Here is a 15,991-nt window from a genome sequence, read left to right on the forward strand (position 1 = left end):
GTAATGTTAAGGGCTGGAGTTGTAGTTCAGTGGTAGAGTGCTTGCCTAGCATGTGAGAGGCACTGGGTTCAATCCTCAGCACCACATAAAAATAAATAAAATAAAGATATTGTGTTCATCTACAACTAAAAATATTTTTTAAAAAGGTAATGTTAAAATTTAAGCATAAGTGAGCAAGAAGAAAGTTTCAGAGTTGGTATATTTTTTCTATCCTAGTGTATTCTCTTTATTAGAATATTATGAGGTAATAGTAATGTAATTTTAATTATATTTGAAAAGAAATAGGACCAAAAAATTAAAACATAACAAAATGGGAATTAATAGGGAAATTTATAGCCATTATCATTAATAGTGAACTTTATTGAAAGTATATATTATGATACGGTGGGCAGACTTATAAGATAGTCTGCCCAGCCACTACCCAATATCCTACCCATTCCCGCCGTCTGACTGGTGATTAGGTTATGTTATAAGGCACAGTTGACTTGAGAGGGAGATTATTGGGTGGGCCTGACCTAATCAAGTACTTTAAAAGTAGAGAGTTTTCTCCTGCTGGTGGTAGAAGGGAAGTGAGATATTCAAACTTCTATATACAGTTGCTGACTTGAAAATGGGGAAGTTGTATATCAAGAAGTAAAGGTAATCTCTAGGAACTAAGGGTGGCCCTTGACTTATGTCAAGGAAATAGGGACTTACTTTGTATTGATAAGAAATTGAATTCTGCTAACAACAGAAATCAGAGAAGAGAGGGCGTGTTCAGGGTGGCATGGTGGTAGACCTAACAACAGAATTCAATGAATGAACAAGGAATCAGAATTTTTCCCATGCCTCCAGATGAGGATGCAGCCTGGTCAACATTTTAACTGTACCTTTATTATTTTAAAAAATAAGAATATGTAAGAGGTAAGAATATGTGCCAACCTTCTAAACTAAAGAACTGTGAACAAGTAAATTTGTATTGTTCTAAGACCCTAGGTTTGTAGTCTTTTGTTATGAAGCAATAAGTGAATAATACATATGTCTTGAGTGATCACCTAATCATTATTAAGAAGACTTAAACAATATAAATACCTTTAAAACTTTTAAATTTCATTTTTATTTTCTTTTTTGTTGTGTTTTAACATAGATAGAGATAGTGAGGGTACATAGTCAAATTTTTGTCAATTGAGGCTTTTTTTAAAAAAGTTTAAAAGATAACCTTTCTGTCTCAGCCTCCTGATGTGCTGGTACTATAGATGTATGCCACCACTCACATCTTAAAATTATTTTTTAGTGTTGCTATTAATTATACAGATTACTAGGTTCCTGTAGAGATAGTGAAATATTTGTACATGCTTACCTTCCTTTTCACCCTCTCCCTGATCCCGTTTTTCTATCTAATGGTCTCCCTTCTATTTTCATGACATCTTTTTTCCCCCCTCTAGCTTCTTCTGTATGTGAGATAAAACATATTATACTTGTCTGTAGCTTATTTTGCTTAACATGCTCCATGTTCTTCAGTTCATGCACTTTCCTGTAAATTACATAGTATCAATGTGTGGTGATCTTTGCCTCTTTGACTCTGGGCTTGAAGTCAGTTTTGTTGGATATGAGAATAGTTACTCCTTTTTGCTTTTGGTTTCCATTTACATGGAATGTCATTTTCCCTTCCTTTTGCTTTAAGTCTGTGAGTGTTTTTTGCCAGCGAGATGCCTTTTTTGGAGACAACATATGGCTTGAATCTCATTTTTTTAATCCAGTCTGCCAGTCTATGTCTTTCATTGAGATTTAAGGACTTTTACATTCAGGAATAACCCAAAGAGGTATGTTTTGTTTCCTATCATTTTATTTTAATGTTTTCTCATGATTCTCATTTGCTTATGTACTCTGCTAATGAGATTTTCTCTTTTCCTGAGCTGTCTTGGTTATTTTTATCATCTTCTCTGTGTAGGAGTCCCTTAAATATCTTCTGCTTCTATCTTAGTGGTTGTGAATTCCATTAGATTATGGTTTTTGTTGGAAGGTATTTATTTCCCTTTTGGTTCAGATGGATCATTTTGTTGTATGTTGTCATGCAGGTTGGCAGTTGTTTTCTTTCAGGGCTTGAAATACATTATTCCTTGCCCTTTTTGCCTTTTAGAGTTTATACTAAGAAATCTGCTGTTATTATGATTGGTCTACCTTTATAAGTGACTTGGTATTTATCTCTTGCAGCTTTTAAAATTTTTTCTTGCCAGGTGCATATGTCTTGAGTGATCACCTAATGATCACCTCCTAGCTACTTGGGAGGCTGAGGTAGGAGCATAGCAAGTTTGAGGCCAGCCTGTCTTAAAATAAAATAACATATCGAGGCCCTGTCTTAAAATAAAATAAAAAGGACTAGGGATGTAGCTCTGTTGAAGAGCACCACAGGGTTCAATCCCCACAAAAAGATTTTTAAAAATAAGAATATGTAAGTAGATAAAAGTAAAATTTTTAGTTCTGAATTTTGGTATTTCACTTTCAGAGAGTAGTTCTTTTTGGTCATATCTATTTGGAGTTCTTAATGCCTCCAGTACCTGCCTGTCCAACTCATTTCAAGGATTAGGGAAAATTTCTGCAGTTATTTTATTGAATAAGTTTTCTGTGCCATTAATCTGTATCTCCTCTTCTTCCCAGAGCTCTAATATATTATATTTTTTCTTTTTCTATTTTTATAAAAAATATCTTTATAACTGCCTTAGAGTTCTAATTCATCCACCATGTCTTTGGCCTTAATATTCTTTCTTTTGTTTGATCTAGTGTATTGGCAACACTCTCCATTGAATTTTTCATTTTACATACAGATTTCTTTTTTAATTTTCAGTATTTGTTTGGTTCTTTTTCAGAATACTATCTCTTTATTGGAACACTCTTTCAAGCTTCATATCATCTTCCTTGGTTCACGCCTTAGTTCTCTTAACTTGTTGATCATTTTAACCACAACTTTAAAAAATCTTTGTTTGATATTTCCTCCACTTTGACATCTGTGCATTGGTTATTGGGAGTTACAAATTTTTGGAGGTGTTTTATTCACTTTTATTCTTATGTTTCCTGTATTTCTGTATTGAGATTTGTGCATCTGTTGGGATAGATATCTCTTCCACTGTTATGAGTCTTTTTAATGAGTTACTTTCTCTTTATGATGTTTCCCAGGTTGGGGTGTATCTCGGTGTCAAAGCACCCATTTAGGGAAAAAGGGTACCACTCATACATTGTTGGTGGGACTGCAAATTGGTACACTTCCCACTATGGAAAGCAGTATGGAGGTTTCTCAGAAAACTTGGAATAGAACCACCATTTGACCCAGATATCTTATTCCTCAGTATATACCCAAAGGACTTATAATCAGCATACTACAGTGATATAGCCACATCAGGGTTTATAGCAGCTCAATTCACAATAGCTGAACTATGGAACCAAACTAGGTTCCCTTTAACAGATGAATGGATAAAGAAAATGTAGTATGTATACACAATGGAATATTACTCAGCCATAAAGAAGAATGAAATTTATGGCATTTGCTGGTAAATGGACTATTATGCTAAATGAAATAAGCCAATCCCCCAAAGCCAAAGGCTGAAGGTTCTTTCTGATATGTGAATGCTAACACACAATAAGGTTGGGGGAGGGGGAGAATAGAAATTCCTTGGATTAGACAAAGGGAAATGAAGAGAAGGGAATGGGGTTGGGATCTGGAAAGCAGTACAATGAATCAGACATAATTTTCCTATATGTTCATGTATGAATACACAACCAGTGTAACTCCACCTTATGTGTAATTGCAAGAATGGGATCCTAGTTAGAATAAGTTATACCCCATGTATGTACCCATGTATGTATAATATGGCAAAATACACATTACTGTCATATGTACCTAAAAGAACAAAAAAATTAAAAATCTTAAAAAACAAAAAAAGCACCCACTTTTAATGTGTTCCAAGTGCTCTGTTCAAGCCTTAGCAGCTCTTTGAGAGGCTAGAATAACCTTACTTGTTGATTTAATTCAGTCTCAGAGCACCTGCAATACACTGATATCTCTGGTCCACAATTTTTCATTCCACACAGAATTCTTTGACATCTGAAGTCTTGAAGTGTAATGTAATTGTTTCTTCTAATGTGCTTTTCACTTAATAAAATTGATTTGATCTCATTGAAATTTCTAGTCCTTGACACTGCCAAGCAACAACAACAACAAAAAGGCACTCTGATTAAACTGTATTTTATAGCCTGTAGGACACCTTGCACCAGATTGGATCTCACTCTAGATTTTACCCTCCTTCCACCCAACTTCTTTCTTCACTAACATGCAAGTTCTTTTCTTTCCCTGACAATAAGACAGCCAGATGGTAGAGGCAGGCCTTCGTTGTTAGTAGTCCCTGTTTTTTTGATGTGAAAAGAGGCAGCGCAGTCATTTAAACTTGATTTATCTTCTTTGTATCTTACAAAGTTAAAGAGCTAAAATAAATACAGTAAGAAGGCAGTGCTTGTGGAATGTACACTGCATGTTGGCAGTGCATGCCTCCTTAGGATTCACCTGCTTGTTTCTTCTGTTCAGTTGTTTCTTTTGAAGGCAGAGAATTTTTCTCTTGTATTTCTGTCTTCTTCAATTTTGACTTACTGAATTATGGATCTCAGCCATAATGAGTTTGTCAGACTTGGTTGTGGAGGAAGTGGAGTCTGATGCTGGAATGAGAGAAATAACGCTGAAATAAAGCCATGCTCAGAAATTACATAAGCATATTTTTGTTTAGTTCAGTTTAATTAAACTACAGGGAAAAACACAATATGTTAAATCAATAAATTGCTGGTGGATACAAAAGGAAGGCTGAGGAAGGAGGATTACAAGTTTGAGGCCAGTCTTGGCAATTTAGTGAGATCCTGTCTCAAGAAAATAAGAGGACTGGGATATTGCTCACTGGTAGCAAGCCCTAGTAGCAAAAAAAAAAATATGTGTGTGTGTGTGTATGTGTGTATATATATGTATGTATATGTGTGTGTGTGTATATGTATGTATATATGTGTACGTATATATGTATATATATGCTTATGGTTTTTAACTGTTGTAAAATAAAGCTTTTCCAGTAATTAATACACTTTTCTCTCTTTGAAAACACAGGTTTTGAGAGTATTTTAGAAGGGCTTTATGGACCACGGCTACGAAGAGACCTCAGTTTATTTGAAGGTAATATTTTAAGTTTTATTTAAAAATTTAAGCTCCTGCCCCATGTAACAAATGAAAAATTGTTATTTAGTAACGTTTTATTAAACACAATTTTATGGTCTCTTGAAAGCATTTTTAAATAAAATAAGTAAAATTATAAAATATACTTTATTATTATCATTATTATTTTATACATGATATCTTACATTATATCCTAATGTCTTTAAAATTTTGGTACACTAAATTAAAATTGAAAATGAAGTTTGTCTTTGCCAAGTATAATATACTTTCATTTTAATGATTTTACAAATTACCTTTCTTAATTTATTCATGGATAGGATTTAAATAAATCAACTAGGCATATCAAATTCTAAAAAGCTATCTCCCCAGTTTTTATTTTTTAAAATTTGTGCTTTTAATATTTTTGTACTGAAACTTTTGTGAATATTAGAGACTCTGAAGCTAAGTTTATTGCTACATTCATTTTATCTACTTATGTCAGGACATTTCTTTTTAATATCTGAAGAGCTAGAATTGCAATAAGACATTCTTTGGAAGAATTTGTACAAAAGAATATTGAGGATAGGAAAGACGGTGCAATGAGATGGACATCATTACCCTAGGTACATGTATGATTGCACGAATGATGTGTCTCTATACAACAACCCGAGAATTGAAATGTTGCACTCCATTTGTGTATGATGAATTGAAATGCATTTTATTGTCATGTATAACTAAGTAGAATAAATAAAAAAAATTGAAAAAGACTATTTATTAGAAGTCAGGAGATTATTTTTTTTGTTGTTTTTGCTGAGTTTGGGAAAGTTAGTTAAGCCTATAAGGGCAAAGCTCTTCACTGACACAGTGTTTGAAGATATGCAGAGCCTTTATTGTTATTGATCAAGGGAGAAGTGTCCTTGGCAGTAATGTTAGTTATAATGATGCTGATAATAATTGATAACAGACAAATTTGTTTTTAAACTTAACAGGAATACATTTCTTATCAGGTATGACCTATTTTGATTTTCTTCTCAATTGTTATATCTAGAGGATAATCCTAGCATTTATTTCATCTTAATGTTACCATTTTTGTTTTCAAACTTATGTCTTTAAACCATTCTAATATTCTTTTTTTAAGTGCCAAAATTGATTGTTTACTGCTACTATTTATATAATTTTGTAAGATTTCTATAATTTTTTTTATTCATTTTAAAATCTGAGTACAATTTATTATTTTAAACTCAAGTTACGATCCCAGATGTTTCTTTATATGATAACCATCAAATTGTATTGCAATTTATTCCATTGAAAAAGGTTTACCATCAAGTTGAGAGTAATTATTTTTAATCATAAAATCTAATAAGAGTTTTCAAGGTATGATTGGGTTTGTATGGTTTAGAGCCCCTATATAAATATAGAATAACCTTCCTAAAGGAGACAGTATATCAGTAAGTATCAAAAGCCTAAAAGCATACATACCTGCATAGTAGTTTTACTTTTAAGAATCTCAAGAAAATAATTAGGTAAGTGTGCAGATGGCATATATCTGCATGAATTTATTTACTGTTCATTCGCGTGCTCATGAATTTATTTAGTGCTCACTCAGGTGCTCGCTCGTTCTCTATCTCTTATACATATCATAACAGTCTTGCCCATAACAGTCCTTCCAAAGTTGTTTCTACCTTTTTCTTAATATTATGTATTTAAAAGTAGGGACTGTTTAATAAATTATTTTATCTCTATAATTGGGATATCTGCATCCATTGAGAGTTATATTGTTGAATTTTGTAATGAATGATATGATATGCATGGATTGTTAGGTTGATGAAATTAAATTGCTTTGTATATATTGATTCGTTCTGTTTTTGTTAAAAAAAGGAAAAGTATATATGTTTTACTGAAAATGTTCTAGAAAAAAAGACACTGAAAGGTTTGTATGATTATATTTGAAGTATGCATTGTGGATAGTTTTTGTTTCGATATGTGTTTTTTCTTTAATATCAAACAAGTATTATATAATTTAAAAAATATGAAACTTTTGGGGGCTGGAGGCATAGCTCAGTGGTAGAGTACTTGCCTAATACTTGTGAGGCACTGGGTTTGATCCTCAGCACCACATAAAAATAAATAAATAAAAAGGTATTGTGTCCACATACAATTTAGAAAAAAAATTCTTTAAAAAAGAAACTTCTTAAAAAAAAACACTATATTTTTCCTGTTAAAATTTATTAGAAAGAGAGGTATATAGCTCTCTTTATGTAATGTACTTTCATTTTAATGATGTTACAAATTATCTTTCCTAACTTATTCATAGATAGTAAACTAAAAGCCTTATATATTTTTTCATGGAGTATCACTTTTTACTGATATTCATCATATTGTGTATTACAGAACAGTGTTGGCTCTCAGATGAACTTTATCCAATTTTATAAAGTTATAGAACAAAAACGATTTTTTAATTTTATTGGAGGTTTCAAATATACAATAAGTTGATTCACATATAACCCTGTTTTATTAAACTAGCCTTGGGATGGGGATGGGGTCTTATAGGTATGTAAGGACATAGTAGTTTTTCAGTCTGTCCCATCTAGTTTTTAAAGTACTTGTTAATTATCCTAGGTATATTACCCATGGCTTTAAGTACTTTCAGGTCTTTAAATCTTGAGATCAGGAACATGATATACAACTTTGTATTCCTGGCAACTAATCAGTGCCCAAAAGTGTTTGAAAGACTCACTGCAGCTCTTTGGCCCCTGGTTGCTGTACAGCAGTGGTTTGTACTGTTATCTCCTGTTCCACATAATATAAACAGCCTGGAAATCAAATTGCCACTTTGAGAAATATTGCCTGTGTGTTCAGTTTTATATTTATGTAATTCTGTTTGTTATTTGTTTTAGCTTAGTCTTCCAAAAACTCAGTAAATACTGGTGGAAATTTGTTATATAATTGTGATATAGTTGCTGTGATACGGTAGATTAGCTGTCTTATTGCTTACTTGAAAATGTGGGGCACTAGGAGAAAACATTTTTGTAGACATCTGGAATTTTATAGTACAATTCATTTACAAAATGAGTAGTATCAGTATAGGTTACCTACTTTTATTTTGATTGAATTATTTTTAGGTATTGTATCTGGTCAGTTTTATGTGTTAACTTTGTTACGTTCTGTTGTAATTGATATCTTCCATTCTACTGAGACCCAAGGTATCTTTAAGGGTCCTTTTCTCTTCTGCCAAGTGTTTTTAAGTTAAGAGAGTAATACAGTGGTGATGTGTATAAAAATTTTCTCCTCAGAGTCCCAGAGTTGAAAGTATATATATGAAAGAAGACTGTACCAACCACTAATCTTCAATCAGAAGAATTAATTATCTTTGTAGAACATGATTTTAAGGATGGAAAACTCCAAAATGTGTGTGTTCTGGTGTTTTATCATTATTATCGCTAAGGAGAGTGTAGGAATCGGGGTTCTCTAGAGGAAAATAATCAACAGGAAGTATAATTATAAAAAGGGGACTTATTAGGTTGGCTTACGTGACCAGAAACTGGATAGTCCACAGTGGCCATCTTCAGGCTGCAGAGCTGGAAAAACCAGTAGCTGCACAGTCCAAGAGGCTGAAGCTCCAGAACAAGAGGGATCAACGGTGCTAGTTGAGACCAAAGGCTTCTGGGGAAATCACTGGCAGAGTCTGCTTTGGAAGAATGAAGAAGCGAGAGTCCAACATCCTCAGATGATCCATCGCAGCAGCAAGAAGAATGGAAGCTTGCATCTGTGCTGTTTCCTTGGTCTTCCAACTTGTATTCCATCCAGGTCGTCATCTTACTGGATAGTGCTGCCCATGCTCAGGGAGTGTCTCCATTTCAGTTGGCTATCCCACATGCTAATCATTCCTAGACACAACATCATTGACACACCCATAAGCCTCTTAATCCTTGGCATTTCTTAAACCGGTCAAGTTGACAATTCAAATTAACCATTACAAAAAGTTTGCTTTAAAATTTTTAAATTTTAATTATTTATTATTTTAGTATAGTTTTACATTGACTTAAATATTTTTAATACAAGTACTGCTAATTAATTATAGTTGCACCAGTTTTTCCATTGAGCTTGTGAATGAACAAAGGAAAAATTTAAAGTATCAAGAACTTAACCTCTGCATGACATTTCTTCAGCTTTCCTTTCTTGCCTGGGAACCCAGATTATAACTTGTGACCCTAGCCTTTTGCTTCTCCCAGTTTGATCTCTTTGTTTATATACCTATGTATTGTGTGTGTGTGTGTGTGTGTGTGTGTGTGTGTATGCAGGTTTACACGTTATGCTCCTTAAGAAATTAGTTTATTATACAAAGGGCAAAATGTTCTAAGGAAATAAATTCCTGTATTTTATTTTTTGAAGAGGATGATAATGATGATGTTGTTGTTGATGATGATGGTGATGATTTGCACTATTGAGGATTGAACCCACAGCCTCCTGCATGATCCTGCACAGGTGCTCTACCACTTAGCTGTACTCCCAACCCTGTAGATTATTACTTCTTTGTATTATAAATAACACATATGCATTTTTAAAAATGCAGATAAGCTAGAAAGAAGTTACTCAAATCCTACTATCCAAGGAAAACCTCTGTTACAATTTTAGTATAAATATATATACACAATGTATATATTTTTGTGCCTCTTGTGTGTGTTCACTAGTATATCATTTGGATATATAAAATTCTGGATCATAATGTTTGGTGACTGAATGGGATTTCATTGTGTAAGTTTTATAATTAATTGATTTAATTAAATGTCTGTAATCTCATTTCACTTATTCTTTTAATTGAAATGTGTTTTGTACTTTACATATCTTTTTTTGTTCTTTGTTGGGGGGAGAGAGAGCTATGAATTGGTTAAACTTTGGGTTTCAGGCAGTCTTTTTCACAGGTATGCACATATTTACTTCACTGCCATTTAAAAAAAATTTTTTTAGTGTTGATGGACCTTTATTTTATTCAATTATTTAAATGTTGTGCTGAAAATTGAACCCATTGCCTCACACATGAGGCAAGCGCTCTACCACTGAGCCACAACCCCAGCCCCAAACTCTGCCCTTTTTAATGCCAAGTATTCAACTTTTTTGTTTCTTCAGGTGCCTTACGTAAATTCTTTCTCCCTTTTCTTGAATTAAAAGAAGTTTGTAATCATAGTTTGATGACCAAAGAGTGAGATGTTAATTACAGTAAAATCTACAAGCGTGCAAGGACAAATCCAGGCTTTTTTTAAAAAAAATATTGTTTTAGATGTTGGTGAATCTTTTATATGTGGTGCTGAGAATCAAATTCAGTGCCTCACACATTCTAGGCAAGTGCTCTACCACTGAGCCACAACCCTAGCCCTATGCTTTCTTTTTGAGGGAAAATTAAATTAGTGTTATGAAAGTATAAAGCCTCTTCAGAAAGCATATAGGGGCTGGGGGTGGATCCTGCCAGCTGGCTCAGCCGACGATATGAGCCGGGTTCAAAGGAGCTGGCTGCATCATTAAACTAAGAAAACGGCGAAGAAATCATGCAAAACACAGACATGAGTTTCTAAGATCGAGGATAGGGTGGCTCTGAACTTAAGGGTCAGCTTCCATGCCAGACAGTGCTGGAAAGAGAGTGTGCACCCGGAATCTCTTTATTTTATTGGGGGAGGGGCACACAAAGGAGCTTTGATAGAATGTTTTACCCCCAATAGGGCCAGGGGATAGGGTTTCAAAAGGTGGAGTCTTGCTTTGTGCTGTCTTGTGGTCAGCAGATTGATTGACATCTTGGCAAGTCACACCCCTCTCAGTTGCTATGTGGGATCACAGGCAGAGCTAGAGGAAAGGTGCACTTAACATTGCACAGCCCAATCAGCATGCAGTGCCAGACCAATCCTCCCATACAGCTCAGATGTGCATAACTCACACACACGGCCCGTGGATGGCTGGAGACTGGTGGAACTCATTGGTAGAGTGTTTGCCTTGCATGCATGAGGTCCTAGTTTCAACCCAGTACCACAAAACAAACTAAAAAAGCAAGCATGTAGAAACTCTTATTACAGATACCTCCAAACATTTAAGCATCTTTAAGACAGCTTGGCTTCTAATTCTCTTCTAAATAAAGGTGCTTCATTTGTTGTTACCATTATTAAAAATGGCTTGCTAGATTCACTAAAAGATGGGCATTTCTCACTAAACAAAGTCTGTATGCAGAAATCAAGTGAACTAATATATGCTTTTAGATGTATCATTAGAGATCTGAGCTGTTACTACTGTTAGCAACACAGGAGCCAAATAAATTGGGTAGCAAAAAATCTTTGTATATTCCTATAAATTACTTTTAATTATGAGATTAAATGCATAGTTTTAAGATACATATAGATTAAACAGACTTTTAGTTTCAAATCTCTTTAGAAAAACATTCCAAATTTAATCCTTCTACATTAAAAATCAACTTTGGCACACTGTGTTTTGAGGTTGAAGACATTTATATCGTACATACTATTCTTTTGAGAAGTTTACATTTTAATTCTTTAATTCAGTTCACAACCACCTCCAGATTAAATGGTCTTTGAAAGAGGTTTTTAATTTCTGCTAGTTGTGAATTTGTTGGAAACAAAGCAGAAGTTCTAGTTTTCTCTCTTTGGTTTGTCTCATGACTCACCCTTTTGAAGAAAGCATAACTGTTTTCTCATTTGTGGACTGAGGTCTCGGAAGAAACTTTGAATGTCATAAACTTTACATATTTATTATTTCCAGAAGAGTTGCACTTTATATCCTCTCTCATGCTTTTTTTTTGGGGGGGGGGAAGGATAGTTATTTGTGCTTATCTTTCTCCATCTGCCTTAAATGCACTTCTCCTGCCACATAGGACTTTTTAAATTTTTTAAAAATTTTTTATTCTAATTTGTTATATATGACAGCAGGATGCATTACAATTCATATTATACATTAGAGCACAATTTTTCATATCTCTGGTTGTATACAAAGTAGAGTCACACCATTCGTATCTTCATACATGTTCTTAGGCTAACAGTGTTCATCTCATTTCACTATCTTTCCTACCCCCATTCCCTCACCCTTCCCTCCCTCCCCTTTGCTCTATCTAGAGTTTGTCTAATCCTCCCATGCCCCCCACCAACCCCATTATGAATCAGCATCCTTATATCAGAAAACATTCCACACTTGTTTTTTTTTGGGATTTGCTAATTTAACTTATAGGTTGGTCCCACAGTTTAGCTATTTATTGTGAGTTGTGCTGCTACAAATATTGATGTGGCTGTGTCCTTGTAGTATGCTGTTTTTAAGTCCTTTGGTATAGACTGAGTAGTGGGATAGCTGGGTCAGATGGTGGTTCCATTTCCAAGAAATTTCCATACTGCTTTCCATTATTGGCTGCACCAATTTGCAGTCCCACCAGCAATGTATGAGTGTGCCTTTTCCTCCCACATCCTCGCCAACACTTATTGTTTCTATTCTTAATAGCTGCCATTCTGACTGGAGGAGATGAAATCTTAAGAGTAGTTTTGATTTGTATTTCTCTAATTGCTAGAGATGTTGAACATTTTTCATATATTTGTTGATTGATTGTATATCATCTTCTGAGAAGTGTCTGTTCAGTTCCTTGGCCCATTTATTGCTAATGAAGAGAAGGAGGGAGAAAACTCAAATTACTAACATACATGATGAAAAAGGAAATATCACAGCAGACACTACAGAAATACAGAAGATAATTAGAAATTATTTTGAAAACTTGTGCTCTAATAAAATAGAAAATATTGAAGGCATTGACAAATTTGTAGAGTCTTATGATTTGCCCAAATTGAATCAGGATGATATACATGATTTAAACAGATCAGTTTCAAGTAATGAAATAGAAGATGCCATCAGAAGCCTACCAACCAAGGAAAAACTCAGGACCAGATGGATACACATCTGAATTCTATAAGACCTTTAATGAGAACTAATACCTGTACTCTTCAAATTATTTCATAAAGTAGAAAAAGAGGGATCATTTTCAAACTCATTCTAAGAGCCAGTATCACCCTGATTCCAAAACCAGGCAAAGAACATCAAAGAAAGAAAACTTCAGACCACATAGGACTTGTAAAGCAAAAATTTGTTCTTATTTTCTGCCATGCTTAATCCTTTCTGAAGTCTTACTTAGACCAGTTTATTCTCTTGGGGAAGGGGCTGCCAGTAGTTTTCAATTGTGAATTAATGATTGTATTATATAACTAAAATCGGAGATTTAATACTGTTTTATTGTTAGCTATATAAATTATATCAGCTTTAATCACATATGTAGCTATACTTATATGAGGTAAAGACAATGTAATTATCATAGTGTTTGTAGTACCACAATTAGAGAACCATGCTTAAATATTCAGCAATAGGATATTATAATTATAAATTATAATACTTTGATGGACCGAACTTACCTGTTCAAAGTTATTTAGAAGTACATTTGAACATGGTAAATATTTGTGATAAATAAGCCTAACTATATAATATGATTCCAATTTTTTTCTAGTTGTTGATAGACCTTTATTTTATTTATTTATACTCGGTGCTGAGAATTGAACCCAGTGTCTCACACATGCCAGGCAAGTGCACTACTGCTGAGCCACAAACCCAACCCCTATGATTTCAACTTTAAATTAATATATTTAGAGCAGTTTTACATTTATAAATATAATTGAGCAGAAAGTACAGAGATCCCATATATAGCTCCTATATTAATATCTTTTGTTGAGCCAATATTGATACCTTATCATTACCAAAAGTCCAAAATCTACATTAGGCTCATTTTTTGTGTGTTGTACAGCTGTGAGTTTTTCCAGTATACAGTATCATATGTCCACCATTATGGTATGATATCCAGTGGTATCACAACTCTAAAAATCTCTTGTATTATACTGTTCATTCCTTCCCTTTCTCTCTCAGCCTGAGCAAAACAGTGGATCTTTTTACTGTCTCTAAAGCTTTAACTTTTCTATAATGTCATACATTTGGGATGATAAAGTATATTGCTTTCCCAGATTTGCTTCTTTTACTTAGTAGTATGTATTTAAGGGTCTCTGTCTTTTTGTGGCTCAGTAGCAGTTTTCTCTTCATTGCTGAATAATACTTGCCTTATGCATATATACCACAGTTTGCTTATCCATTCTCCTGTTTACAGATATTTGGTCACTTTCAAGTGTTGGTAATTATGATTAAAGCTTCTCTTAAATGTTCATATATAAGTTATTTTTGTTTTAATTAGTTATACAAGACAGTAGAATGCATTAATGTACTTTGATATACATAGATGGGATATAATTTCATTTTTCTGAGTATACATGTTGCAGAATCATATTTGTCATGTCGTCACATATATACATATAGTAATAATGTCTGTTTCATTCTACTTTCTTCCCATCACTTCTCTCTACCTAATCTAAGGTAACACTGTTCTTCCCTAGTGCCTGCCCCTGCCTTATTGTGAATTAGTATCTGCATAGTAGAGAAAACATTCAGCCTTTGGTTTTGTGGGATTGGCTTATTTCCCTTAGCATGATATTTCCCAACTCCAGCCATTTACTGGCAAATGCCATAATTTTACTGTTCTTTAAAGCTGAATAATATTCCATTGAGTATATATACCACATTTTCTTTATCCATTTATCTATTGAGGAACACCTAGGTTGGTTCCATAGTTTAGCTACTGTGAATTGAGCTGAAATAAAAATTGACATGGCTGCATCACTATTGTACGCTGATTTTAAGTCCTTTGGCATAACTGGGTTAAATGGTGGTTCCATTCCCAGTTTTCTGAGGAATCTCCATACTGCTTTCCATAGTGCTTTCACCAATTTGCAGAGGTATAGTAACAAAAATGGCATGATATTGGCACCAAAATAGACTTGTCGACCAATGGTACAGAACAGAGGATACAGAGAAAAACCCACATAAATATGGTTACCTCATACCAGACAAGGGTGCTAAAAACATTCACTGGAGAAAAGATAGCCTATTCAACAAATGGTACTGGTAAAACTGGAAATTCATATGTAGCAAAATGAAATTAAATCTCGGTCTCTCACCCTGCACAAAAATCAACTCAAAGTGGATCAAAGACTTAAGCACTAGAACAGAGACTCTGCTCCTAATAGAAGAAAAAAGAGGCCCAACTCTTCACCTTGTTGGCCTAGGATCTGACTTCCTTAACAAGACTCCTAAAACACAAGAAGTAGAATCAAGAATTAATAAATGGGATGAATCCCAACTAAAAAGCTTGTTCTTACCAGAGGAAACAATAATGTGAAGAGAGAGCCTACAGATTGGGAGAAAATCTTTACCACATGTACCTCCGATAAAGCATTAATCTCTAGGCTATATAAAGAACTCAAAAAACTTAAAACCAAAAAATCAAATAACCCAATCAATAAATGGACTAAGGAACTGAACAGACACTTCACAGAAGAAGAAATACAATTGATCAACAAATATATGAAAAGTATTCAACATCTCTAGCAATTAGAGAAATGCAAATCAAAACTAAGATTTCATCTCACTATAGTCAGATGGCAATTATGAAGAATACAGGCAACAAGTATTTTATGAGAGACAAAAATTTTTAACTCATTTTTGGTAAATTCCTAGGAGCATCATTGTAAGATTGTAGAGAGACCATGTTTAGGTTTGTTAGAAACTGCCAGAGTATCTTGAAAAACAGCTGTGTCATTTAAATTCCCACCAGCAGTGAATGAAGTTTGCTATTGTTCCACATCTCCACTAGCATTTGACATTGTCATTGATTTGAATTTTAACTTAACCTGTATAATAGGG

General features: G+C 33.9%; 1 protein-coding gene and 1 pseudogene across 8 annotated transcripts in view; one reads left to right on the plus strand and one right to left on the minus strand.

Annotated features, from left to right (window-relative positions):
• Positions 1-15,991, plus strand: part of Lcorl (ligand dependent nuclear receptor corepressor like) — a 141,529-nt gene that overhangs the window by 19,890 nt on the left and 105,648 nt on the right. For 7 of the 8 annotated variants that reach the window (XM_026403530.2, XM_077803429.1, XM_077803430.1 and 4 more), the window contains exon 2: positions 5,117-5,182. The exons of the other annotated variant lie outside the window; for it this stretch is intronic. In XM_026403530.2, coding sequence (XP_026259315.1) covers positions 5,117-5,182 — 66 coding nt within the window. The remainder of the gene's footprint in view (positions 1-5,116; positions 5,183-15,991) is intronic. 8 annotated transcript variants of the gene reach the window in all.
• On the minus strand, positions 4,524-4,693 carry LOC144257309 (thymosin beta-4-like; annotated as a pseudogene).

The sequence above is a fragment of the Urocitellus parryii genome, chromosome 10 (assembly GCF_045843805.1).
Source record: "Urocitellus parryii isolate mUroPar1 chromosome 10, mUroPar1.hap1, whole genome shotgun sequence".
In the NCBI taxonomy this organism is placed as follows: Eukaryota; Metazoa; Chordata; class Mammalia; order Rodentia; family Sciuridae; genus Urocitellus; species Urocitellus parryii.